General features: G+C 47.2%; 1 protein-coding gene across 5 annotated transcripts; it reads left to right on the top strand.

The window, feature by feature from the left end:
• The first annotated feature begins 4,314 nt into the window (after nucleotides 1–4,314).
• On the top strand, nucleotides 4,315–24,930 carry NPR2 (natriuretic peptide receptor 2). Of its 5 annotated transcripts, XM_013053750.2 has the most exons (23): nucleotides 4,315–5,861; nucleotides 8,385–8,660; nucleotides 9,476–9,681; nucleotides 13,831–13,944; nucleotides 14,239–14,374; nucleotides 14,810–14,904; nucleotides 15,082–15,214; nucleotides 15,416–15,500; nucleotides 15,952–16,081; nucleotides 16,244–16,318; nucleotides 16,528–16,605; nucleotides 17,052–17,156; nucleotides 17,252–17,323; nucleotides 20,694–20,853; nucleotides 21,018–21,173; nucleotides 21,252–21,420; nucleotides 21,579–21,725; nucleotides 22,191–22,314; nucleotides 22,510–22,578; nucleotides 23,754–23,928; nucleotides 24,000–24,098; nucleotides 24,372–24,463; nucleotides 24,592–24,930. In XM_013053750.2, exons 1-23 carry the CDS (start codon nucleotides 5,834–5,836, stop codon nucleotides 24,655–24,657), a joined length of 2,790 nt encoding a protein of 929 aa, XP_012909204.2. In that variant the 5' UTR covers nucleotides 4,315–5,833; the 3' UTR covers nucleotides 24,658–24,930. The 5 variants fall into 5 exon arrangements, with proteins under 5 accessions (XP_012909204.2, XP_004747627.1, XP_004747628.1 ...); XM_004747570.3 differs by lacking the exon at nucleotides 4,315–5,861 and having other exon boundaries at nucleotides 7,152–8,660; XM_004747571.3 differs by lacking the exon at nucleotides 4,315–5,861 and having other exon boundaries at nucleotides 7,152–8,660; nucleotides 15,961–16,081.
• Nucleotides 24,931–25,001: the final 71 nt, after the last annotated feature.

Raw genomic sequence — 25,001 nt, forward strand, 5'->3', positions numbered from 1 at the left:
GGAAATTATCCATGGCTTTTTAAAAAAGATTTTATTTATTTTTTAATAAATAAAACCCACTGAATTTTATTTTATATTTATTTATTTCTATTTCATTTAATTAATTTATTAATTGTTAATTAATAAACCAATTATTAATTAATTTTATTAATATTATTCATATATCATACATAAATATATAAACACAAATATTTATTATATAATATATAACTATTTTATTAATATAATTAATTATAATTAATAATTAGTTATACTTATTTTATTTTATTTTTATTTATGTATTCTATTTATATTTATTTATTTTAATAAATTTAACCCACTGAGCCACCCAGGCGCCCCTCTCCGTGGCTTTTATCTGATGTTCTATCCACGGTCTGTGTCTGTCTTCTTTATTCTGCCTGAACCTTTTTTTCTTAAAGATTTTATTTGTTTATTTATTTATTTATTTGAGAGAGAGAGAGAGAGAGAGAGAGCTAGAGAGCACAAGTGGGGGAGAAGGAGAAATAGGCAGAGCAGGGAGCCTGACTCAGGACTTGATCCCAAGACCCTGGAATCTTGACCTGAGCCAAAGGCAGACACTTAACTGACTGAGCCACCTGGGTGCCCCATATTCTGCCTGAACTTTTAACTCCTGGTTCTTTCTGACACTCAGAAGATGACCTTCTTAGGAATGTTTAGGAATGCAGCTGAGCTGTTTATTTCATATACCCTTTCATTCATTTCAGCATATTGTAGCAGATATTGAGTTGAGTCCTTCCTTTTGCCCTGGAATTGGTGACTAGGTTCCAAAGATGTGGGACAAAGAAACACTAAGTAACACACATTCTAGAGAGAGTTGCTAGTAATTGGGGTCAGTCACTCTCTCCAGCGTTTATAAAGAAGGAGCAGAACTGGCCCTGGAACCTCCAGCCACTAGCCCCACCCATTCCTCATTACCCCACCTCACTCCCAGTCTGCATAAGATGTAAGATGACTCAAGGGGGAGGGCATCATGACCCTAGCAGGGAGTGCTTTCCCCTCCTTTAGCCCCCAAACCAAGCAAGAAGCTATCAAAGAGAGTGTATAAAGGTGACTGATTTCTCATTTCCTGGTTAGACTGTTTGGACAGTGGATTTGTTCAGCTCTGCATTTATCTGAGAAGAGGAAAGGCAATTAGAAGTAGGGCAGGGAAGGGGGTTAGCAGTGGAATAACCTGTATTCCTTGTGTTCGGCTTAGCAAGGTTATTTGTGTTTCTTGTGGTCAAAGGGACCCTGAGAAGGATAGCTGGGCTTCATCTATCTTGCTGGTAGCCCATACAAGAAGCTACCTGCTGGACAGAAGTTAGGAGTGTTAAGGGAAATGGCTTGGAACAGGATTGTCTACATTAGAGCACAGCTCAGTGGAGAGTCCTCATGGGACTTTATAAAGAACTCAGACAAGCACCGTATGAGAGATCTGGCATTTTGATATCTGCCAAGCAACAGGCTCTAATGGCCTGTCATCCACGGCCAGGAGTGGTTTGCAATAAGTGCTTCGTTTAGTAAAGAGATGGTTACTTCATTCCTTTCTGCTCTCCTCCTGGCTCCCAACCCCTGAAGAGCTAGAACCTTCCTAGAGAACCTTCTAGAGAACTAGAAGCAGAAGAGGAGAAGCCATAGAAGGGACAATAGTCCCCTTTCTCTCTCTCTCTCTCTCTTTTTTTTTTAAAGATTTTATTTATTTATTTGTCAGAGAGAGAGAGAGAGAGAGAGCACAAGCAGGCAAAGCGGCAGGCAGAGGCAGAGAGAGAAGCAGGCTCCCTGCCAAGCAAGGAGCCCGATGCGGGACTCAATCCCAGGACCCTGGGATCATGACCTGGCAGAGGCTGAACCAACTGAGCCACCCAGGCATCCTAATAGTCCCCTTTCAACTTCAGGTTCCTTAAGCTGCACACAGCTTAAGCTTGGGTTGGAAGAGGGTAGATGAGTTCTCACTGGACCTGGGATGGGCTTTTAAACCAGTTGGATTGGATTGAGTTTTTATAGAACAGAAAGGGAACAGAGAGTTCTAGAATCTGTCCATACTGGTGAGTGAGGAGATATTTGTCATGGCGCAGATTAAGACTGTGATAGGGGGGAGTTTATGTTTATGCCCAGCTGAGTTCAGTGCTCAACAAAGAAGTTAAATTTATTTATCACTAATTCCATCCTTGGATCCTGTCCTATCTTTCCCTGCTCTCTCAGAGGAAATAACTCATTTTCTTGTAAAGTGAATTCCTTCAACTGTCCCCTTGTTTATTCATTGATAAAACATTGATATGACAACTAAAATGTATTGCTGATGTTGAGGTACAAAGATTAAACATGGGAGAATTTTTTCCCTCATGGAATTCGTAGTCTAGCAGGGTAGGTAGAAAGTAGCTACCTACTTTAAAGACGATGTAGTAAGGGTTACAGAAAGTGGCCTGAGAGGCCTCAAAGATGAGTGGTTAGTCAGAAGGCAAGGGAAGAGAAGACATTTCAGTCTGTTGGAAAAAAGATGGGCATGGAGTAGTGTGGCTCACTTAGGGAACAACAGAGAGTTCTGTATGTTTCGAAGGCATTGTGGCTGCAGAGGAGGCAGGAAAGAAAAGCTGGCACCCAGATCCCGATGGGCTAACAAGCTTGTTCTCTAATCCTGGAGGCCAGCAGTTCTTAACACCAGTGGTACTGCTCGTGGAGGGGTGTTTTGGACATTTGTGGGACATTTTTCATTGCTATAGTGATGGGAGGTGGGTGCTAGTGTCCTGTTAGTAGTTGAAGCCACAGATGCTAGACTTCAGTGTGAGAGCAGATCCATGTAACTGAGAATATTGTTTTAAAGCAGGTATTTTCTACCTTTCTACCTCTACTTTTCTACCTTTGCTACTAGGTCATGTATTTAGCAAGAGAAGGAATTTTATCTTGTCAGTCTTTGTACTTCAACACTGGCAGTACATTTTGGTTGTCAAAAGCTCTGGATTCTGCATGATTTAGATCTCCTGAGTTCTGTATGATTCTCAAATGTTCCACCGAACATTTGTGTAGGGTATTATATATAAATAAATTTGGTCTGTTATTACTTACCCTAACACTGGTATTTAATCTAGGTTTGTTTGTATGTTTTTTTAAATAGGATCGCTTCTGATCTCTTAAATCCTTATTTACTCGTTCTTTAAAATTAGGTGCATATATGTGAGTGCTTCCTTGAATCTTCTATCATAGTTCTGTCCAATCACTTATGTATTGAAATACCTACTATTTTACCACCAGTTACTGTCTTTTACTTCTGTTTTCTATTACAGCTAGGACATTTTATTGGTGTTTTGAAATTATGTATATAGATAGCTTATATTATCTCTGAATTTCATTTTAAGTTAGTAAGTTGCTGTTATTTAAAATATTTATTAGCAGAAGGGAGACTAACATCTTGATAGGATCAAGAGTCACTATGTAGCCATTGATTTTCAAAGTGTTGCTTTATTTTATCTTTTAAAGTAGAGTCATGCCCAACGTGGGACTTGAACTCATGACCCTGAGATCAAGAGTTGCATGCTCTTCAGACGGAGCCAGCCAGGTACTCCTCATAGTGTTATTTTGAGCCACAGACCTTTAACTTTTTTGCTCCTGAGCTCCCTAAAATAATAATAACCCTCTTACACAATTTTAAGTTGAAATCTCACATTTATAATCCAAGCTTACCTTTATGTATTGTTAATAGGAGATGGAAAACATTGATTATTTTACAAGTTGGAATGAACTGAGGATTGACTATAATTGTAACAGATATCTCATGGCAATTCAATAAAGTAGACTTTTAGCTATTTTATAAAGCACACTAACTACTATATAAGTTATTTACCTGTTTACCTGTGTTTTTTATTTAATGAATTTTTTCATGACCTGCAGAACTTTCCAGTTACATTTTTTTGGTTGACTTGTTTTAAGTTAAGTTACTGGGGTATAATTTATATATAGTAAAATCCAAATATTTTAGTGTATTTCAGTTACTTTTAGGGCAAAATATATCACTAATATATCCTTCTTTGGCTAATGAACTCCAGCCTAGGCTAAACATGCCTTTTTTTTTTTTTTTTTTTTTGACAGGGAGAGAGACACAAGCAGGGGGAGTTGGAGAGGGAGAAGCAGGCTTCCCACTGAGCAGAGAGCCCGATAAGGGGCTCAAACCCAGGACCCTGGGATCATGACCTGAGCCGAAGGCAGATGCTTAACGACTGACCCACCCAGGTGCCCCTGGAGAGAAAGTCTTAAGCAAACTCTGCACTGAGTGTGGAGCCCAATGCAGGGCTTGATCTCAAGACTCTGACTGAGATCATGAACTGAGCTGAAACCAAGAGTTGGACACTTTAACCAACTGCGCCACCCAGGTGCACCTAAAACTGCCATTTCCAATGCAGAATTATGTGTAGGGTGGGGAAAAGGCAGGAAGCCTATCAATTTAAGGCACCTTGATTCATCTTTCACAGTTTTCCTGGATCAATGTCTTCTTTATATATCCCTTTGCTTGGTGTCCCAGCAGTTTTGACTCCCTAGAACAACTCCTTATCCTTAGCTTTGGCATGAGTGAGGGACATGGCTTTCTTTCTTAAAGCAGGAGGTCTGTGCAAGCACAAGGTTGTTCTTTGGCAGTTCATTTAGGAAAGAGTAAATATGGAAGGCAAGGATCTGGAAGTGGATTCCTTGAAACCATCTTACATACATACATTTTGGATAATTGGTGCTCCCCACATGTGAAGGGGAGAGGTCCAGAGGCCTGGGGGCTCTGTGTGGAGAGCCACGAAGGGCAGGGGGCATGGGTATCTTGGCCTGCCACTGCTATTGCTTCTGGAGCAGCTGGGCTTCATTTCTGTTTTACATTTAAATTTGTGGTTTGAAGGAAGGGTTTTGATACCAAAAATAACAGCTTGAAAAACACATCTTCCATGGGGAACCATTTAAGGATTTTGAGCAGGGAAGTGACATACTTGGGTTTTTGTTTCGAAAGGTCACTTTGGCATCGGAGCACATCGTGGAGGATGACTTGGAGGGAGGTGAGACTGGAGCCCCAGAGAGTTGTCACAGATGCTGTTGAAACAGTCCTAAAGGAGAATTGGACCAGCTGACAACTCTGGGCTCCATCCCACAGTGGGGGCACCCACGTCTGATGAAGCAGGGGCTTTAGGGTTTGCAGACCCCCAGCTCCTTCTCACATTTACATTTTTCACCTGGCCTTTACCTGTGAGACCCCCCCCCCCACCTTAGCATAGTCTTTGCCTTCTTCCTCTTCATCCTATGGCTCTAGTCTGCCACCAAGTCCTGTTGTTTCTTCCTTCCTATTATAGCATATTTGTTTTTCTCTCTCCATTACTATTCCATCACCCTAGATCAGGCACTTAGAAGTTCATGCTTGGATTTCTCCAGGAGCCTCAGAATGGTCTTCCTGCTTTTAGTCTGTCTGCCAACCAATTCTACAAGGCCACAGATAGCTACTCTTTTGGTTTTCATAACATATTGTAGCCATGCGAAAAGAGCACAGTTTTGTCAGATCCTGTTTCAGATTTCTCCTCCTCTTCCCATTTGCTTTTTTTATTAAACTGCATATCATTGCTTAAAACGTATCATTTGGTTGATGTGATCTGAAGTTAGAACAATGTTTTTTTCAGGTTGTCCCATCACCCTTTTGACTGTTTTGTCCTTCTCTTCCTTGCTCAGATAGGACAAAATTCCTTTTTATTCACAGTGTTGGGAGCTAGAATTGGAGTTGTCATCCCTCTGTGTTAAAGAAGTCCTAAAGCTTCCATTTCTACTGCACTTGGGCAAGTTGTTGCTGGGGCCTTGCCCTTGGTTTCTGCACCCCATGGATTCCAATTACACACTCCTCCAAGGTAAGGGCTACATTATTCAGCTTTTCTTGTACTCATCCCTACAGCTTATGCAAGTCAGCCAGTGTTCAATTAAAGAAATATCACACCTAAGAATAAAATGTCATTGTTCTTAATTTCCCCCTCAAAACCACTAGGTGTCGCCTTCATCTCGGAGAAACTAGGCCCCTCCTCTCCCCCTACACACCTACACCCCTCCCTTTACTCTTGGAGCTCTCAGCTTCTTGGCACTGTGATTTCTGGAGAAGAGGCTTGAACGGGGGAGACAAGCTGTGGCTCTCAGAGAGGGGAAGAAAATGGATTTATATGCTTCTCCTTTATGACAATTTGAGAGACACTCCCCAAGGTCCCATAGCAGTTCCTCCCAGCAACCATGATATCATCCCTCATAAGCTGTTCTTGGGATCAGATTGGCATGCCAGATATAGGTATCTGGGGAGAGCCTTCTAGGTTGGTGGCTTGGGAGCAGGGTGGAGCCCAAGGGGGATACAATGGGCTTCCACTGTTGGTGGGGAATGTTTTGCTTAGTCAGTCTGTGAGCTGTTATCAGGTGCAAGCCTGGGCTGTGCAGGGAGACAAAAGAGGAGTGGCCGTTCTGGGGCTGGGTCCCTAGAGCAGATGGTGTGGTAGAGGCCTAGTGGGCTACAACGGGCCTCTGAGGACATGGGAGACGACAGAAGGGAGCATGGGGAAGGAAGAGGGAGGTCGGAGGGTTGAGTTCTATGGAAGGAGACCCACCCAAGGGCTCTGTAAGGACTCAGGTAAAAATCAGCCATCGGAGTCCATTGGTCCTGGAGGCACCATCTGCCAGGTAGCAGGCATGTGTCTTCATGGTGAAGGAGTGAGAGGTTCCTGGCAATGGGAAGGGTGCTATGGTTTAGGCGGAGGACTAGTAAGGATACCAAATATTTGGGGATTCCTGACTGCTTTCTGGATACTAGACTGTTGGAGGGACTCAGGGGAGTTGAGAGGGTACCCTAAGAACAGCGGGGTGCACGTGTGGGGAGAAGAGAAGTTCTGAGCTTGTGGCACCGTGCAAGATGGGGAGAGAGTGGCGGAGTGGGCCGGGGGCTTGGGGGAGACAGGGGTAGGCCCTTAAAGTGAGAGGACGCCCAGGAACCTCGCCGGCCTAAGAAGCCCTTGTGTGGAGCCCCCGAGTTGTCACTGGGTGGGTAGGAGATCTGGGTTGTCCCTGGGCGTCAGGGAAGGGGGTGGGGGGAGACAGCAGGCGCCGGAGGGTGGGGCCGGAGGGGGAGGAGGAGGGGCTGCGGGGGAGGGGGCGGGGAAGGCGCGGGGCGGGGGCGGGCGGCCTGCCCAGGGAGTCACACTGGGCCGCCGCCGCCGGCGCAGGGAGCGGAGACGGGCCCCGGCCGCGGCGACCTGACCTGGACAAGCGGCGCGCCTGGGGGCCCAGGCGGGGGGCGGGAGGAAGCGCCGGGCAGCGCCGGCCGCCGGGGCCCAGGAGGAGCGGAGCAGAGAGGAGCTGGGACACGGGCGGGGCCGCCGCAGCTCCGGATGGGACCAGCGCCCTGGGCCCGTTAGTCCAAGCTGGAGCTTCTGGAGAAGCCTTCACAGGGAGATTTACCCCTGCCTTTCCCTCTCGTCCGGCCCAGGCCTTGCTTCGCTCCCCGCCCGCCCATGGTCTCAGTCCTTCCGCGGCGCAGGCCCCCTCCCACCTTACCCCCTTGGTCCTCCTTTTTGCAGCTCTCAGCCCTCCCAGCCCCTTCAGCGGGGAGGTCCCCCAGGGCCTTTTCTTTGTACCAGCCTCCCCCCCACCCCCACCCCATCCCAGTCTCTGATCCCCTTTTCTTTCCCAGCTTTATCAGGTTCCTTCACCTCTCACGGTCCCCATCCCAGTCCCGGGCCCCCTTGGTCCCTCCCTGTTTGTGCGACTCTACTCAGCCCTTGCTCCTTGCCCCGGGCTGGTAGACCCACTCTTTGCCTCTATCCGTGGGGCTTTGTCCTATCTCCCCCTCTCCCATCGCCAACGCTTTCCTTATCCCAGCCTACCTAGCTTACCCCACTTCCCTTCCCGGCCACCTTCCCCAGGTTCCAGGCTGGGCTGTGCTCCTGCCTCCCCCCTAGGCCAGAGTGGCACCAGGTTCTGCGGGTGCTGGGGCTGCTGCTTTCTCCCTATGGCACTGCCATCACTCCTGCTGCTGCTGGCGGCCCTGGCAGGTGGGGTGCGTCCTCCCGGGGCACGGAACCTGACACTGGCGGTGGTGCTGCCGGAACACAACCTGAGCTATGCCTGGGCCTGGCCACGGGTGGGTCCTGCAGTGGCTCTAGCTATGGAGGCGCTGGGCCGGGCGCTGCCGGTGGACCTCCGGTTTGTCAGCTCCGAACTAGACGGCGCCTGCTCTGAGTACTTGGCACCACTGCGTGCGGTGGACCTCAAGCTGTACCATGACCCTGACCTTCTGCTGGGCCCCGGTTGCGTGTACCCTGCTGCCTCTGTGGCCCGCTTTGCCTCACACTGGCGTCTTCCCCTGCTGACTGCGGGTGCTGTGGCCTCTGGTTTTGCAGCTAAGAATGAGCATTATCGTACCCTGGTGCGTACTGGCCCCTCTGCTCCCAAGCTGGGTGAGTTTGTAGTGACATTACATGGGCACTTCAACTGGACGGCCCGTGCTGCCTTGCTGTATCTGGATGCCCGCACCGATGACCGGCCTCACTACTTCACCATCGAGGGCGTCTTTGAAGCCCTGCAGGGCAGCAACCTCAGTGTGCAGCACCAGGTGTATGCCCGAGAGCCGGGGGGGCCAGAGCAGGCCACCCACTTCATCCGGGCCAACGGGCGCAGTGAGTGTGGTCCAGGTCCAGGTCCAGGTCAGGGTGTGGGGGGAGGAGGGTCGCTGTCGCCCTGGAGCTCAGCACTGGGAGAAGGTGGATGGAGGTGGGCACTGAGGAGCTGGTGGCTGGGGTCAAGAAGCACGGGTGGACAGAGCATCTGTGAGAGGGTGAAGGCGTTCTATTAGGGAAGCTTGTGGATGGCACAGGCAGCTGTAAGCCAGGGATAAGAGCTAAGGTGGAATGAGAAGTGAATCCTGTGTCAGGGAAGAATGTGGGATTGGGTGGAAATTGAATTTGGGGAGCAGTGTGAAATGAGTGCCCTGGAGTAGTGGATGTGTACCCATCTGTGAGCAGAAACTTCTTAGACTGGGGCCCCAAGACCCTTTTGTGGCAGAAAAATAGAGAGGACTCCATAAATGAACTTTTGGGGTTCAGGAGATTTGTCTGGGAAAGACAGGGTAGCTGACACCGAGAGAAATTCTGAGCAATCAGTGCTTTTGAGCCTAGAGAACGGCAGGGCAGAGAGGAGGGTTGGGTGGGGGGCAACAGGCAGAGCTCTGGGAAGAGGAGGGGCTTAAAGCTGATAGCTCCCTTCCTCTGGGGTCTGGAGTCACACTCTGACCTCTGCCAGATGGTCCATAAGGCCCCAGGGTACTTATGAGATAGACTCCAAGGGGGAGGGATGGGGAGCATATGTTGGGTGGTTGATAGGTTAGGGCACTCTCTTTCCTGCTAAAGATGGAAATGCAGATGGTTCAGAGAGGGGGCTGTGTGGGGACTGGATCCTTTCTAAGAATTCCCCTCTGTCTTGTACCTTTTCTCAGTTGTGTATATCTGTGGCCCTCTGGAGATGCTGCATGAGATTCTTCTTCAGGCCCAGAGGGAGAACCTGACCAATGGGGATTATGTCTTCTTTTACCTGGATGTCTTTGGGGAGAGTCTCCGTGCTGGCCCCACACGCTCCACAGGCCGGCCCTGGCAAGACAATCGCACCCGGGAACAGGCCCAGGCCCTCAGAGAGGCCTTTCAGGTATCATTTGAGCCAGACTTGAAGGAGGGGGAAGAGGAGCTTCTTTGGACATTCTCTGTCTCTCATAAGACCCGCAGAAACCCCAAATATAGGGCTGGAATTATGAACTATAGGAGGGAAATGAACAGAGGCTTTTTAAGTTTCATATCATTCTTTCCTACTTCTCCACTTTTGTGGCTCTTTTTGGTGTCGGCACTACCTCCCAAGATCCCAGAACACTCCTAAGTCCCATACTGTGAGAGGGAGAAGTTCTAGAAAAGAACTGGTTCAAGACCCTGAGAGGACTTCCAACCTTTCTGGATAAGTGAGGCATGATTGTAGTACAGTTAGCTACAAGTCTGAGAAAGATGATGCTGTGTGTCCCGGAACAGACACTGAGAACTTGAGGCGGTTTGAGGAGGGACACTGAATGGGTTTAGGAAAGCCTTTTCATAAAGGAGTAAGAATCTATTATGACTTGGAAGATAGATGTCATCTTCCTAGTCTGAGTGGGAGAAAAGATACAGCAGCCTGAACAAAGAGAAAAAGATAGGAATGGGCATTTTTGGGGGACCAAAAGACACTGACCTGCCAAGAAAGAAGGTTGGCTTGAAGCAGATATAGGAAATAATGTTGCAGAGGCATAATCAAATTAAGGAGTGCCCTGAACCTAAGATTAAGATACTTGGACTTGAATGTGGGGTCCTTGAGATTTTTTTTCAAAGAGAAATACAGAGACAGAATTCAGGTTGGCTTAGGAGAGGAAGAGGCTAGAGGCAGTAAGATTGCCTATACTTGGGTCTTGAATGGGGTGAAGTGATATGGGTTTGAATGACAGTGGCAGTAGTAGGAGTGGAAAGACATGAATTTACAAAATAATTTATGGGGAAAATTGACATGACTGCATTCATTTCACTCCTCAAAACTTTTAATGACTGACTTTCTATACAATAAAATCCTGACATCACAACATTTCAGACTTTCTACAGTCTGTGATCAGCTCAGTTTTTCTTTTCTCTCTCTCTCTCTCTCTTTTTTTTTTAAAGATTTTATTTATTCATTTGACAGAGAGAGATCACAAGCAGGCAGAGTGGCAGACAGAGAAAGAGGCGGAAGCAGGCTCCCCGCGGAGCAGAAAGCCTGATATGGGGCTTGATCCCAGGACTCTGAGATCATGTCCCGAGGTGAAGGCAGAGGCTTTAACCCACTGAATCACCCAGGCGCCCCAGCTCAGTTTTTCAATTTTGCCTCCTGGTGTCCCTCTTGCCCAGTACTCCAACCAAACCGACCTCTCTCAGTTCCCTAGACTCTGGGCCTCCGTGTTCTCTTGCCTTTGTGCTTTTTGCTCCTTTTTTCTGGAATGTACTTCCTTCCCTCATCCCAAATCTCTGCCTCTTCAAATCATACCCACAAACTGTTCCCTGATACTCTCACCAATTTTTCACCAATTTATATATACATGTATTATTTATTTATTTATTCACATCCCTCCTTTTCCTGAAAAGGATTTGAGGGGGCCTATGGGGATTCTCTGAGTCTGAAATTCAGTAGATGTGTACAAGGGCTGGACTTTGATGGTTGTCTTCCCCAATGAGTAAAGTTTTATGTGGCTGTCAGTATATACTTGGTTGTATCTGACTGTGAGTGACATGTCTGGGTCTGAGTCCATGACTGTCACACTTGAACATGGGCAGTGGTAGGATGGGTTTCATTTATGCTATAACTTTTGCCTAAAAGAACCTTCTTACCTTTGTCTGTCTGAATAATATTTATGTGTTCTCTAAGACTCAGATGAGTTATTTTCTCTTTGAGGAAACAATCCTTAATTTGGACTGAATTTCCTATTCTTGTGCTTAACTCTGTCTCCTGTAGAATTTACCGCATTGTTCAGTTGATGTTTAATTCATTCAAAGATTGACTCATTCTGTTAGTATCTACCAAGCCCCTATTATATCCCAGTCACTCTGCTAGGTACTGGTATACAGTGGAGAATGTAACAGATGTAGTCCTTGCCTGGAGCTTACCTTTAGTGGGAAGGACAGACACTAAATAAGCAAATAAATACAAACTTAGAATGACTTTTGCAATGAATTTTACTTTAAAAACCCACAAAAAACAAAGATAAAACAAAACAAAGGCCTCTCATGTAAAGGGAATAAAAGGGAATTGTACCTTAGCTAGTGTGGTCGAGGAAGATTTCTATGTCTCCTATCAGAAGGACCAGGAGATTAAAACTATTTAAAACGCAATACTAAGATGTTTATTTGCCTCCTTACTCTTTTTTTTTTTTAAGATTTTATTTATTTATTTGTCGGAGAGAGTGAGCATAGGCAGAGGCAGAGGGAGAAACAGGCTTCCTGCTGAGCACGGAGCCCGATGTGGGACTCGATCCCAGGACACTGAGATCACAACCCGAGCCGAAGGCAGCCACCTAACCAACTGAGCCACCCAGGTGTCCCATGCCTCCTTACTCTTACCCCTCACAGTTGTACAGTGGAGTTTTCCAGAGGGTACATGATGTGGGCTGCTCTTGTCAGCCTGGCAGCTGGAGAAGGTGTACTTGTGTATTCTTGTGTTTTAATTCCTAAAATGAAAATATTGATAGATGTACCATATACTCAAAAGCTCTTTGTGGTCCTCAGTAACTTTTAGTTGTATAAAGGGGTCATGAAATCAAAAAGTGTGATAACAGCTAGTCTAGGAAACAGAGAAGCCTAGAGAATTATGAAGTGCTTAAAAAGCATTAAAAACCTGTTATCAGCCTTTATTATTGAAATATAAATTGTGTTAAGCATGATCTTTTTGAGCTTTTTTACTGATTTTTTAACATTGTTTGTTAGCAATATCCTACCCTTCTATTTTTCTTTTATTCTTGAAATAGGTGTTATTGAGCAAACTTTTCCAACCCCATCTTCAGGCCCCTTCTCCTTTTAAATTTTACCTGAGTGGGGGAGAGTATTACAAGAATGTGATCAAGGACCCTAATGCTCCAGTAAGAATAATTACACTATGAAGCAAACACTAGTCTAATGTAATGAATACATACTAGAAACCAACTTTATTATTTCCTTCCTAGAATGAATTGATATAAAATAAATCATGTATAGGTGATTTATCTAGTATCTCCGTGTCCACATGTACTTTCAGTGACAGGAATGAACAAAACTGATAGAAGTGAATAGATTTTAAGCTATCATTTCACAAAATGCATTGATCTGAATGAAGTCTTGCCCAGTTTCCCATCCAAGGCAAAAGCTGGTTCTCAGTCACCGTGCGAGCCTGAGGTGTAGGCAGAGGCCAATACATCCATCAGCTAAGGAAGGGGCAGTGTGTAAGGGCACTGGGCGCCAAGTGGGCGTACCAGTGAGAGACAGGGATGTGCTGACCCAAAGCTAGTGAGCTGTGGGCCCAGCTGAGATTGAGTGTGTCATTTGTGTAGCTGTGAAATGCGTGTGGGCATATGACTCTGTGTTTTCTCTGTGACACGTATGTATTACTTAGTGACGTATAGGACCGCACCAGTATGCAGGACAGGGCTGCTTAGGGTGGGTGTTCTGCACACGTTAAGTGAATGGACCCACAGCTTTTCACTGACAGAAATGTTGTCTCTAGGTATTTCCCTCGGGTGTCCTAGAACCTGAAATCTACTTAATTCACTGGGTGGAGGCACTGTGTCCAAGTGGCCTGGAGGAAAATATCAACACTTTACTGATCACATGAACAGTAATGAACACATCAGAGAGGAGCTGCTGATCCGTGTTGTCCTTGATAGCGAGTGGGTGCCCAGAGAGGCTGGGATGGAGCAGCTGTGAGGGCCATGGCAGCCTGGCAGGGAGGGTTGCCTGGTGGTAGGGGCTTCAGGAGGATGAGGGGCAGGTCTGGGGGTTGGAGTTGATACCATCTATTTCCCAGGTTCCATCTTTCTAGAACTGAGCACCTTTCATGGAGGAGTGCCACTCCCCTCTTCCCGATGTGTTAAACTCACACCACACGTACATCCCACACTCAGGTGCACGCACAACTCAGAGCTTTGTATCCTTTCGCCCTTCAGACTCACCTGTGTATATTGTGTATCATGAATATTTCACCGAGCTTCCCTGTCTTGCTTCCTCTCTTCCCCAATGCCTATCTTGAATCCTGTTCACTCTCTCCCATGTGCTGTTGGTACAGACAGTATTGGTGATCACTTACCGAGAACCCCCAAATCCCGAGTATCAGGAATTCCAGAATCGTCTGCTGATAAGAGCCCGGGAAGATTTTGGTGTGGAGCTGGCCCCCTCCCTGGTAAGTAGATCTCGCTTTCCTGAGATTTGGGCCAGGCATTGAGGAAAGGCTCTTCTCCTTAACTCAGCCTTGGCCATGGAGCCAGCCCAATTTGGGGACCATCTGCTGTCATCCAGGGTTTCCCTTCTGCTCTTCTGTCCAGTGAGGTAGGGATGGCATGTTAGGAAGAGAGGCGGGAAGGAAGCAAACCAGAGAAGAGAGAAGAGGTAGAAGGAGACCCCAGAGACAGGAAAGGGGGCTGGGGCGGGGCCTGGCTGGACATTTGGAGAGCCCTGCTGAAGTTACCACCCCTAGATGAACCTCATTGCTGGCTGCTTCTACGATGGGATCCTGCTGTACGCTGAGGTCCTGAATGAGACAATCCAGGAGGGAGGCACCCGGGAAGATGGACTTCGAATTGTGGAGAAGATGCAGGGACGAAGATACCATGGTAATGGAGAGGGTTAGGTGGAGGCCAGAGTGCTGTGGTCGGGCCAGGGAGCAGAGGAGGCAGAAGAAAATATAGATGGCAGGGGCAGAGAACATGGGGAAGGTGGCCATGTATTAAGAACATGGGCTGGGGCGCCTGGGTGGCTCAGCGGGTTAAAACCTCTGCCTTCGGCTCAGCTCATGATCCCAGCGTCCTGGGATCAAGCCCTGCATCGGGCTCTCTGCTCAGCGGGGAGCCTGCTTCCCTTCCTCTCTCTCTGCCTGCCTCTCTGCTTACTTGTGATCTCTGTCTGTCAAATAAAATAAATAAATAAATAAATAAATAAATAAATAAAAGAACATGGGCTGGGAGGGATCTGAGGTAATCAGAGGAATCGAGCACAGGAGAGAGGCCTAGGGTAGATCTCAGAGGAAGGGCTACTCTTTTCTGTCTTAGGTGTAACTGGACTGGTTGTTATGGACAAGAACAATGACCGAGAGACTGACTTTGTCCTGTGGGCCATGGGAGACCTGGATTCTGGGGACTTCCAGGTGATGGGGGGAGGAGGCAGGGTGGAGATTGTGGGCCCTGACTAGCCAGCTTTCAGGGGTTCAGTGGGGCAGAATCAAAGGTACTAGAGGCAGAGACTTGTTGGCTGGAGCTCTCTCCTGGGTGGGTGGTAGGCTGGGGAAGCAGACCCGTGGGCCCAGTTTTCTCCTTCCTCACAGCCTGCAGCTCACTACTCAGGAGCTGAGAAGCAGATTTGGTGGACAGGACGGCCTATTCCCTGGGTGAAGGGGGCCCCGCCCCTGGACAATCCCCCCTGTGCCTTTGACTTGGACGACCCATCCTGTGATAAAAGTGGGTGTGTGCAGGGGCTGGGAGTCATCCTTCCTCCCCTTACTTCTGTCCTTTCATCTCCTCTCCCTGACTCCCTCTACTTGTATACCCCCTCCTCACTCCTTTCCCTCAAGAAATCTGTCCACACCCTGCACCCTGAGCACCACCCCTCCCCAGCCGCAACTCCACACAGTCTTTCTCAGGGTCCCTTCCCTCCTTCAGCTCCACTTTCAACACTGGCGATTGTGGCTCTGGGCACAGGAATCACCTTCATCATGTTTGGTGTTTCCAGCTTCCTCATCTTCCGGTGAGTTCTGGGCTTCCCACTGACCTGCCCCCTCCCTCCCCCTGCTCAGCCTTCTGGAGGTTAGGGGGACTCTTAGCTTGACGGTCCCCTCTTAGGCCTAACACCTTCGTCTCTAGCCTTTCTCGTTGAGCTTTCAGCCTAGGTGTTGTTTTCCCCCTTTTGGTCCTAGACTGAGAGTCCTAATGAGGGGTTTTGCATGGGGTCTTCTAAGGGCACAGGTGAATTTTCCATTTTAAGAAAGAACTTTGACCTTCAGCCTCTGTGTTTTGCAATGAGCACAGGGCACATATCCCTGTGGGGTGGGGAACACAGCCTCCTGTGGCAGTCCTGCTCTGAGTGCCCCCTTGGGTGTAACAGTGGCAGCTCTGGGCGCTGCGGGGAAGCCCCTGCAACCGCACTGTTAGCACATGGGGTGGGAGGATCGGGCTTGCCAGTCAACTGAGGTGTGCAGTCCTTACAGAAAGCTGATGCTGGAGAAGGAGCTGGCTAGCATGTTGTGGCGCATTCGCTGGGAAGAACTGCAATTTGGCAATTCAGAACGATATCATAAAGGGGCAGGCAGTCGCCTCACACTGTCGCTGGTGAGCTCTGGTCTCAGCTGTCCCTCTGCTTCCCTCTGAGTGCCTGTTCTTTTGTACCCTGGACCTTTCCCAGCACATTGGCTTGTAACGATAGCCCCTGCACTGCCACCATCATCTAATGTTCCTTTCATCCTTCCGCCTCCATGTTGCCCTTGGCCCCAGCGGGGATCCAGTTACGGCTCGCTCATGACAGCCCATGGGAAATACCAGATCTTTGCCAACACCGGTCACTTCAAGGTGAACAGTCATCTGCTTGTTCTGGTCCCCACCATTTCATCCTGTCTCATCCCCATCTGTCACCTCTTGCCATGAACCTCTGCCCCTCATAACCTTCCTTTCTATGTCTAGCTGAGTTCCTGGATGTTCCCACACTTCTCCAGGATTTCCTACCTCTCAAGAACTCCTGATACTAACTTAACTTTTCCCCCTTTCACTCCCACCATCAGGGCAATGTTGTCGCCATCAAACATGTGAATAAGAAGCGCATTGAGCTGACCCGGCAGGTCCTGTTTGAGCTCAAACACGTATGTAATGGTGTATGGGTTAAGGGTGAGGGGTAATAGGGATGGAGAAAAGAGGGGAGGGGGAAGAGGAGAAGAGTAAAGTGGGGCAGGAAGACAAGGGGCTTATTTATAAAGGATTTTAAGTTGTAGGCACAGTTAAGAGAAAGGTCCTGTTCAATGTAGTGGTTTCTTTCTTTTTTTTTAAAATATTTTATTTATTTATTTGATAGACAGAAATCACAAGTAGGCAGAGAGGCAGTCAGAGAGAGAGGAGGAAGCAGGCTTCCCACTGAGCAGGGAGCCTGATGCGGGGCTTGATCCCAGGACCCTGAGATCATGACATGAGCTGAAGGCAGAGGCTTTAAGCCACTGAGCCACCCAGGCGCCCCTGATGGTTTATTTCTGCATCTAATTTTTAATTTCTTTCAATTCTTTTTTCCTCTCCCACTTTTTGTTGTTCTTGTTAGATGAGAGATGTTCAGTTCAACCATCTCACTCGCTTCATTGGTGCCTGCATTGATCCCCCCAACATTTGCATTGTGACCGAGTATTGTCCTCGGGGGAGTTTACAGGTAAGGGAAAGGTGGAGATTTTAGGGATGGGGGAGATGAGCACATGTTAGATAGTGGGCATAATAGTCACATAATCTGTTCTGTGTCACTAACAGGATATTCTGGAAAATGACAGCATCAACTTGGACTGGATGTTTCGTTATTCCCTCATTAATGACCTTGTTAAGGTGAGTCTTCCCTGCTCTTCCTTAAGAGTTCATCCGCTTTAGGGACGCCTGGGTGGCTCAGTTGGTTAAGCTGCTGCCTTTGGCTCAGGTCATGATCCCAGCGTCCTGGGATCGAGTCCCACATTGGGCTCCTTGCTCAGCAGGGAACTTGCTTCTCCCTCTGCCTCTGCCTGCCGTTCTGTCTGCCTGTGCTCGCTCGCTCTCCCTCTCTGATAAATAAATAAATAAATCTTAAAAAAAAAAAGAGTTCATTTGCTTTAAAATATCTTTCTTTTTTAAGATTTTATTTATTTATTAGAAAGAGACAGAGCGCAAGAATGGGGCAGGGGAGGGCAGAGGGAGAAGGAGACTCCCCTCTGAGCAGGGAGCCCTATGTGGGGCTCCATCCCAGGACCCTGGGATCACGACCTGAGCTGAGGGCAGATGCCTAACTGACCGAGCCACCTGGGTGCCCCTAAAATGCCTTTGTTTCTTGATCTTTGCTTTCAGTTTCTCCTTCTAGTCCTGTGAAAGTCCCGTTCTCTCCAGTTTCCCTTATTCTAATGATTGGGTAATGATGGGTAAAGGTCTGGAGTTTGTTTTTTTTTTTAATTTTTTTTTACTAACATATAATGTATTATTAGCCCCAGGGGTACAGGTCTGTGAATCTCCAGGTTTATACCTTCATAGCAGTCACCATAGCACATGCCCTCCCCAATGTCCATAACCACCTTCCTCTCCCAATCCCCAGGCCCCCGGCAACCCTCAGTTTGTCTTGTGAGATTAAGAGTCTCTTATGGTTTGTTTCCCTTCGATCTCATCTTGTTTCATTTATTCTTTTCTTACCCCCCACGTTGTGTCTCTCCTTCCTCTTACCAGGGAGATCATGTGATAGTTGTCTTTCTCCAATTGACTTACTTTGCTAAGCATAATACCCTCTAGTTCCATCCACGTTGTCGCAAATGGCAAGATTTCATTTCTTTTGATGGCTGCATAGTATTCCATTGTATATACATACCACATCTTCTTTATCCATTCATCTGTTGATGGACATCTAGGTTCTTTCCATAATTTGGCTATTGTGGATATTGCTGCTATAAACATTAGGGTGCATGTGCCCCTTTGGATCACTACATTTGTATCTTTAGGGTAAATACCTAGTAGTGCAATTGCTGGGTCATAGGGTAGCTCTATTTTCAACTTTTCGAGGAAACCCCATGCTGTTTTCCAGAGTGGTTGCACCAGCTTGCATTCCTACCAACAGTGTAGGAGGGTTCCCCTTTCTCCGCATCCTCACCAGCATCTGTCATTTCCTGACTTGTTAATTAGCCATTCTGATTGGTGTGAGGTGGTATCTCATTGCAGTTTTGATTTGTATTTCCCTGATGCCAAGTGATGTGGACCACTTTTTCATGTGTCTTTTGGCCATCTGGATGTCTTCAGGTCTGGAGTTTTTAATTGGGGGAGATTTATCTGCCACAAAAAGTCCTACACATAGCTGCTCCTTTTCCCCCCCAAGAAAAACCAAAATTAAAAAAAAAAAAGAACACTAACTAAAATTGTAGAGAAATGAAGAAACTTAAAACTAAGAGCTTAAGAACTTAAAACTAAAACTTCTCTCTATAGATAAACGAAGAAACTTAAAACTAAGAGAAACGAAGGAAAATTATACTAAACCTTTGGTATCTTCCCGTATATTAGTTTTTAGCTATTTTTTTTTTAATTCTGGTGAATTCTTTTTTTTTCTCAAAGATTTTATTTATTCATTTGACACAGAGAGAGAGATCACAAGTAGGCAGAGCAGCAGGCAGAGAGGAGGAAGCAGGCTCCCCGTCGAGCAGAGAGCTCCATGCGGGGCTCGATCCCAGGACCCTGAGATCATGACCCGAGCCAAACGCAGAGGCTTATCCCACTGAGCCACCCAGGTGCCCCAGTTTTTAGCTATTTTCAAGTGACCCCAGTGGTTCATGGGTTTGCAAAGGTATGAATTTGAATCTTGCATGGGTTGGACAGGTGTTTATAGAGCAATTCCTGCAGCTAGTGAGCTAGCCTAGTGGATCACTTGTACCACACCTGAAGCTGGCTTTGATTTTTCTGTTTAATTCTCATGAAATTACTTAAAAAAGTCTTGTGTGTGAAAATTTGCCATCATGTGAGAGATAAAATATTAGGTAGAGTTGATATGGTGGCTGACTGTGATGATAATATAAGAAAAACAGGACTCTTGAGGGGACTCATGATTTTTAAAAAATTAATATATAATGTATTATTTGTCCCAAAGGTACAGGTCTGTAAATCATCAGGCTTACACATTTCACAGCACTCACCATAGCACATACCCTCCCCAATGTCCATAACCCAACCACCCTATCCCTACTCCCCCACCCCCCAGCAACCCTCAGTTTGTTTTGTGAGATTAAGAGTCTCTTATGGTGTGGAGAGAACTCATGATTTAGTGGAAAATTGGTTTAGAACAAAGCCAGAAGTCGAATCCTTTCTGTATTCACAAATTTGGTGACTCTCAAAGGTTTTATTGCTATCAAAAGGAATAAAAGGAAGGCGTTCACAGACACAAGAGTTATGAATTGTGTAGGTCCACGGCTAAATATTTAGATAGAGGTATTTTGGTTAGCATACAGTACACTGCCTCCTTTTTCTCTTCTACCTTACCTGACTTGGGATGGCTCCCAGGGTTTCATTGTGGGAAGCACCACTCTGCCTTCTTAGGACCTGCCTTATAGTCCCTCATAAGCAAAAGTTTTTCTCTTCTGGCTTCTGTGTTGGCTTGGCAGCTGTCTCCCACTTTTGTCCGTCTTCCAGGGTTTTACTAATTGACTATTTTTTCCACTTTCTCTCTGGCCCAGCATTCTCTCTAGTAGACTGCTTTCCTCCTCCATCCTGACTTGCCTACCCAGACATGGCTGTATGTTAAAGTTTGCAAGTGGCTAGTTTTCCTCAATGCATCTAGGTACTTGGATTACCGGGGTGTTTAGCCGTGTCTTCCTAAGTAGTGGCCATACATTTGAAGCCATCACGAGTGTCAGTCATATCATGCTTGGAGTTTATCTTCATAGTTCTGTTCACTACTCAGAAGACTGACTTCCCTTTCCAGGGCAATAACTGATAGCTCCCCTGTCCCTCCCCTTCAACATTTCACCTGTCCCTGGTGCTGTGGTGCCAATATACTGTTAATGGTACCAGGAAGGGATGACTCTCCTATTCTGCCCACTTCCATTCATAGAAACTTACTGTAAAGAACACCTTCCAAAAGTAGCTTATTGTTTTTATGGTCCCAAGCTCTTTAGACACCTAGTTAATGCCCATCTCATGGAGAAGGGGGTATCCTAAGCCGGATATAATCCAAACCCATGACTTGTTCTGTATCCTGCAGGGCATGGCCTTCCTCCATAACAGCATTATTGCATCCCATGGGAGTCTCAAGTCCTCCAACTGTGTGGTGGATAGTCGTTTTGTGCTCAAAATCACAGACTATGGCCTGGCCAGCTTCCGCTCAACTGCTGAACCCGATGACAGCCACGCCCTCTATGCCAGTGAGGCCCTTCCCCGCAACCCACTTTTATATTTCTCCTCTGGCCTTGATCATTTCCACCTAGGGTGTGTGGGAGAGGGAGATGGAATGACAGTAATATGGGGAGTATTATGGGCGTGGGGACACTTTTTTTGAGGACCTGGCCAACCTGTTCCCTCTTTTCAGAGAAGCTGTGGACTGCCCCAGAACTGTTGGGTGGGAACCCACTGCCAACCACAGGCATGCAGAAGGCTGACGTCTATAGCTTCGGGATCATCTTACAGGAGATAGCACTTCGCAGTGGCCCTTTCTACTTGGAGGGCCTGGACCTCAGCCCCAAAGGTGAGAGTCAATCTACTGCCCATAGACCCCTCTACCTAGGGGACCCTGTTCTTCATCCAAACCCTTTATCACCCTCAGAGATTGTCCAGAAGGTCCGAAATGGTCAGCGGCCATATTTCCGGCCAAGCATTGACCGGACCCAACTAAATGAAGAGCTGGTGTTGCTGATGGAGCGATGTTGGGCCCAGGAACCCGCTGAGCGGCCAGACTTTGGACAAATTAAGGGCTTCATTCGCCGCTTTAACAAGTGAGAGGGCACTAAGGGGCGTGGACTCCCCAGGGATAGAAGCCTCATCAGTTTTGGTGGTGGAGGTGGGGCTGGTGGGCAAAGAGGGTAGGTTGGGTAGGAAGTCCTGGGAGTCTTGAGAGAGTGGGAGCAGGTACCATATCCTGGCCTCCCCCCAGGGAGGGCGGCACAAGCATATTGGACAACCTGCTGTTGCGCATGGAGCAGTATGCCAATAACCTGGAGAAGCTGGTGGAGGAGCGCACACAGGCCTATCTGGAGGAGAAACGCAAGGCTGAGGCTCTGCTCTACCAAATTCTACCCCAGTGAGACTTTGGTCACCTTCCCAGATTTTCCTTTGGTATTCTGTGCTGTTGGGTTCTCCCTGCTCAAGCTCCTGAGAACTCACTTCCCAGCTATTAGAACCCTGCTTTGTTTCATCCTGATGCAGTGAGACTTTCTGGCGATAGCCTGTGTGTTTTCATTCTGTCCCTGAATGAGATATGCTGCCTTCTTCCTGGCTTCCCACCCCTTCTTTTTAGGACATGGCTCTACCATGCCTTTGCTCTAGCAAGCGGATATAGAACAATCCCAACTTGAGACATTTAGCCCCCATCCCCAGGGGTCCCCTTCCAACCCCCACCACTTACTTTACCTTGAGCTTGTCCCAGTCGCCTTCCTTCTTTTCTACCCGGCTTAGTTTTCACATTATAATGCATCTCTGCTCTGCCATGCACTCATTTCCTCTCTCCTCCCTTCCTCTCTCTCTGAGTTTGGCCCTTGCTTCCTAGTTCAGTGGCAGAGCAGTTAAAACGGGGAGAGACTGTACAGGCTGAGGCCTTTGACAGTGTTACCATCTACTTCAGTGACATTGTTGGCTTCACAGCTTTGTCAGCAGAGAGCACCCCCATGCAGGTGAGAACCAGGAGTAAGAAGTAGGGGGCGGGATAGGGATCTGGGGGAGCTTCGTTGGGGCATAGGAAGCCTTGATAGTAGGGGAGATTCTTTTGTTCTGGAGTTCCCATATTTTGTTAGGGCTTATGGGTTAAGAATTCTTAGAAAGTTAGGCTCAAGTCTCAGGGACTCTACTTTCCTTCCCATCCTTGTTAGGTGGTGACACTTCTTAATGACCTGTATACCTGCTTTGATGCCATAATTGACAACTTTGACGTCTACAAGGTGAGATCTGGGGCTACCCTCCTTTGGAGACCACCTTGAAAACCCAATCTCTCCAAACACTACATGCCTTACCCTGCTCGATGGTTAGTTTGCCCTCCTGGCTGTCAACACCCTAATCAGAACCATCACAGAATTTAGCCCCCATCTGCCACTTTTTGCCTAGGGTTATAAATATAGTCTATCCATCTTTTCTCAATCTCTCCATCACTTCTAGACATGGGAGAATCATATGGGATGTAGGTACAGAATGATTTATTAGGGTGAGGGACAGGCTACCTTGTAAAAAATTTTGTTAAGTCATTGAGTTGGCACACAGCGAGCTTTATTATACTTCAGAGTAAAAACCATTGGGATTGAGGTGTTGATTTTGTAACTAATTGTGTGGCCTTGGGCAAGTAACTGGAAATCTCCTTGAATGTCAGGAATTTTACCTATAAGTTAGGAATAATAGATTTATTGTGGAAAATGTCTAACACTGCATAGTTAATACTGTTCCTGTCCCTTCCCTTTGGACTTACTCTACCATGTTTTTCATCCTGTAATGTAGAACTCCCATACACTCTTCGCCCAGAATCACCAGTTATTTGTAATTTACCCCACTTGCCTTATTTTTAAAAAATCTGTATGTCTATATAATTATTTTCTGTATTATTTGAGAGTAAGTTGCAGGCATGGTGCCCCTTTATCCCTAAATGGTTCAGTGTCTAGTTCCTAAAAACAGGCCATTCTTTTGTGTACTTCAGTACAATTAACAAAGCCAAGCGGCTGCTTTCTTACCTTGCACAGTTCAGGCTGTATGAGACCTATTTCAGTGGGCCTGCTTGCCCTTCTCACCAGCCTCTGTGCTCTTCAGGGCAGCCCTGTTTTCTTGCTTCCCATTTCCTGAGAGCAGAACTTAATTGTCCATGTCTTGTTGCAGAGCAGGTATCCATTCATTCAGCAAACACTTACTGAATGTTCGCCATGTACAGGGGTGGGATAGGAGGATTTAAAGATTCCCTGAAACTGAACCCACCCACCTCTACCTCCGCCAGTTCTCACTTACTTTCCAGTCAATGTGCTGGCCTCCCAGGCTGTTCGGTTGACTCAGAGTGGTGTCCAGCTTATCTTCTTCTATGCTTCTCCATTCCCACTGATACACATAGAGGTGACATTTTAATCCCCATCTCAATCAGGTAGAAACGATTGGAGATGCCTACATGGTGGTATCTGGCCTCCCAGGCCGAAACGGTCAGCGCCATGCCCCGGAAATTGCTCGTATGGCCCTAGCATTACTGGATGCTGTTTCTTCCTTCCGCATCCGCCACCGACCCCATGACCAGCTGAGGCTACGCATAGGGGTCCACACGGGTAAGGCTGACTCTCCCTCCAGTCCTTGTGTCTGCTTTTCCCAGGCTCTCCCAACCTGTTTCTTCTCCTAGGGCCCGTCTGTGCTGGGGTTGTTGGCCTGAAGATGCCCCGCTATTGTCTTTTTGGAGACACGGTGAACACTGCTTCCCGCATGGAGTCGAACGGTCAAGGTAAAACATCAGCCCTCAACCCCAGCCTTAGCCTCAATGTGTGTTGTCCTTTTCTTCTTTTCAGAGTTCCTCAAATCTCTCAATCTGAGAGACCACAGTTCCTGACTGCCCCATCCTTGGACACATTTTGGTTCTAGTGCCTGTGCCCTGGGAAAGACTGAGAGCCTCCTGAGGGGTGGTGGTCTGGTAAAGCTCTCTCCGATACCACCAATTCTTCTCTTGTCTTTTCTTTGATTCAACTCCCCACCATCCCCACACCCCATCCCACTCCAGCCCTGAAGATCCATGTCTCCTCTACCACCAAGGATGCCCTGGATGAGCTAGGATGCTTCCAGCTAGAGCTTCGGGGGGATGTGGAGATGAAGGTGATGGCAGGCCATGGGGAGGGATCAGGGAAAGGGAGGATGAAAGCAATTATGGGACCAGGGGGGAAAGACAGAGATGAAGGAATACCATGGAGGAATCTGAATTATTTTCACTCCCCCACTTCCAGGGAAAAGGAAAGATGCGAACTTACTGGCTCCTAGGAGAGCGGAAAGGACCCACTGGACTCCTGTAGAACTTACTTCTTCCCAAGTCAGACAGTCTCCTGCTGCTGGTACCTGGGGGGGCAGTGGTCACCATCTCTCCACACATCAGAAATGGACATTGTCGTGTAAGATGGAAACCAACATGCACAAATCCTGCCTTATATGGAAGTTGTTGCTCTTTGCAGCTCAGCCTTGTACATAAACCTGCCTCGCTCTGGCCCGGTTCCCTTCTTCCTTACCTTCTGTAAATATCTGTATCTAAACCAGAATATTTTGGCCAAATATAAAACAACAAAAAATGTCATGATGTCGGAGTCTGGGTTAGGGGCAAGTCCAAGGAAAAGTTATGGGGTGTGAACATGGTAACGCGTGG

The sequence above is a fragment of the Mustela putorius genome, unplaced genomic scaffold (assembly GCF_011764305.1).
Source record: "Mustela putorius furo isolate JIRA1106 unplaced genomic scaffold, ASM1176430v1.1 tig00000580_pilon_pilon_pilon, whole genome shotgun sequence".
NCBI lineage: Eukaryota > Metazoa > Chordata > Mammalia > Carnivora > Mustelidae > Mustela > Mustela putorius.

Excerpts from the sequence above, each read along its gene's own strand:
- NPR2 (XM_004747570.3), top strand. The coding sequence starts at position 7,994 with ATGGCACTGCCATCACTCCTGCTGCTGCTGGCGGCCCTGGCAGGTGGG. Across the intron at positions 23,929-23,999 it reads ACGCATAGGGGTCCACACGG|GGCCCGTCTGTGCTGGGGTT; the intron begins GTAAGGCTGACT and ends TTCTTCTCCTAG. Across the intron at positions 24,099-24,371 it reads CATGGAGTCGAACGGTCAAG|CCCTGAAGATCCATGTCTCC; the intron begins GTAAAACATCAG and ends ATCCCACTCCAG.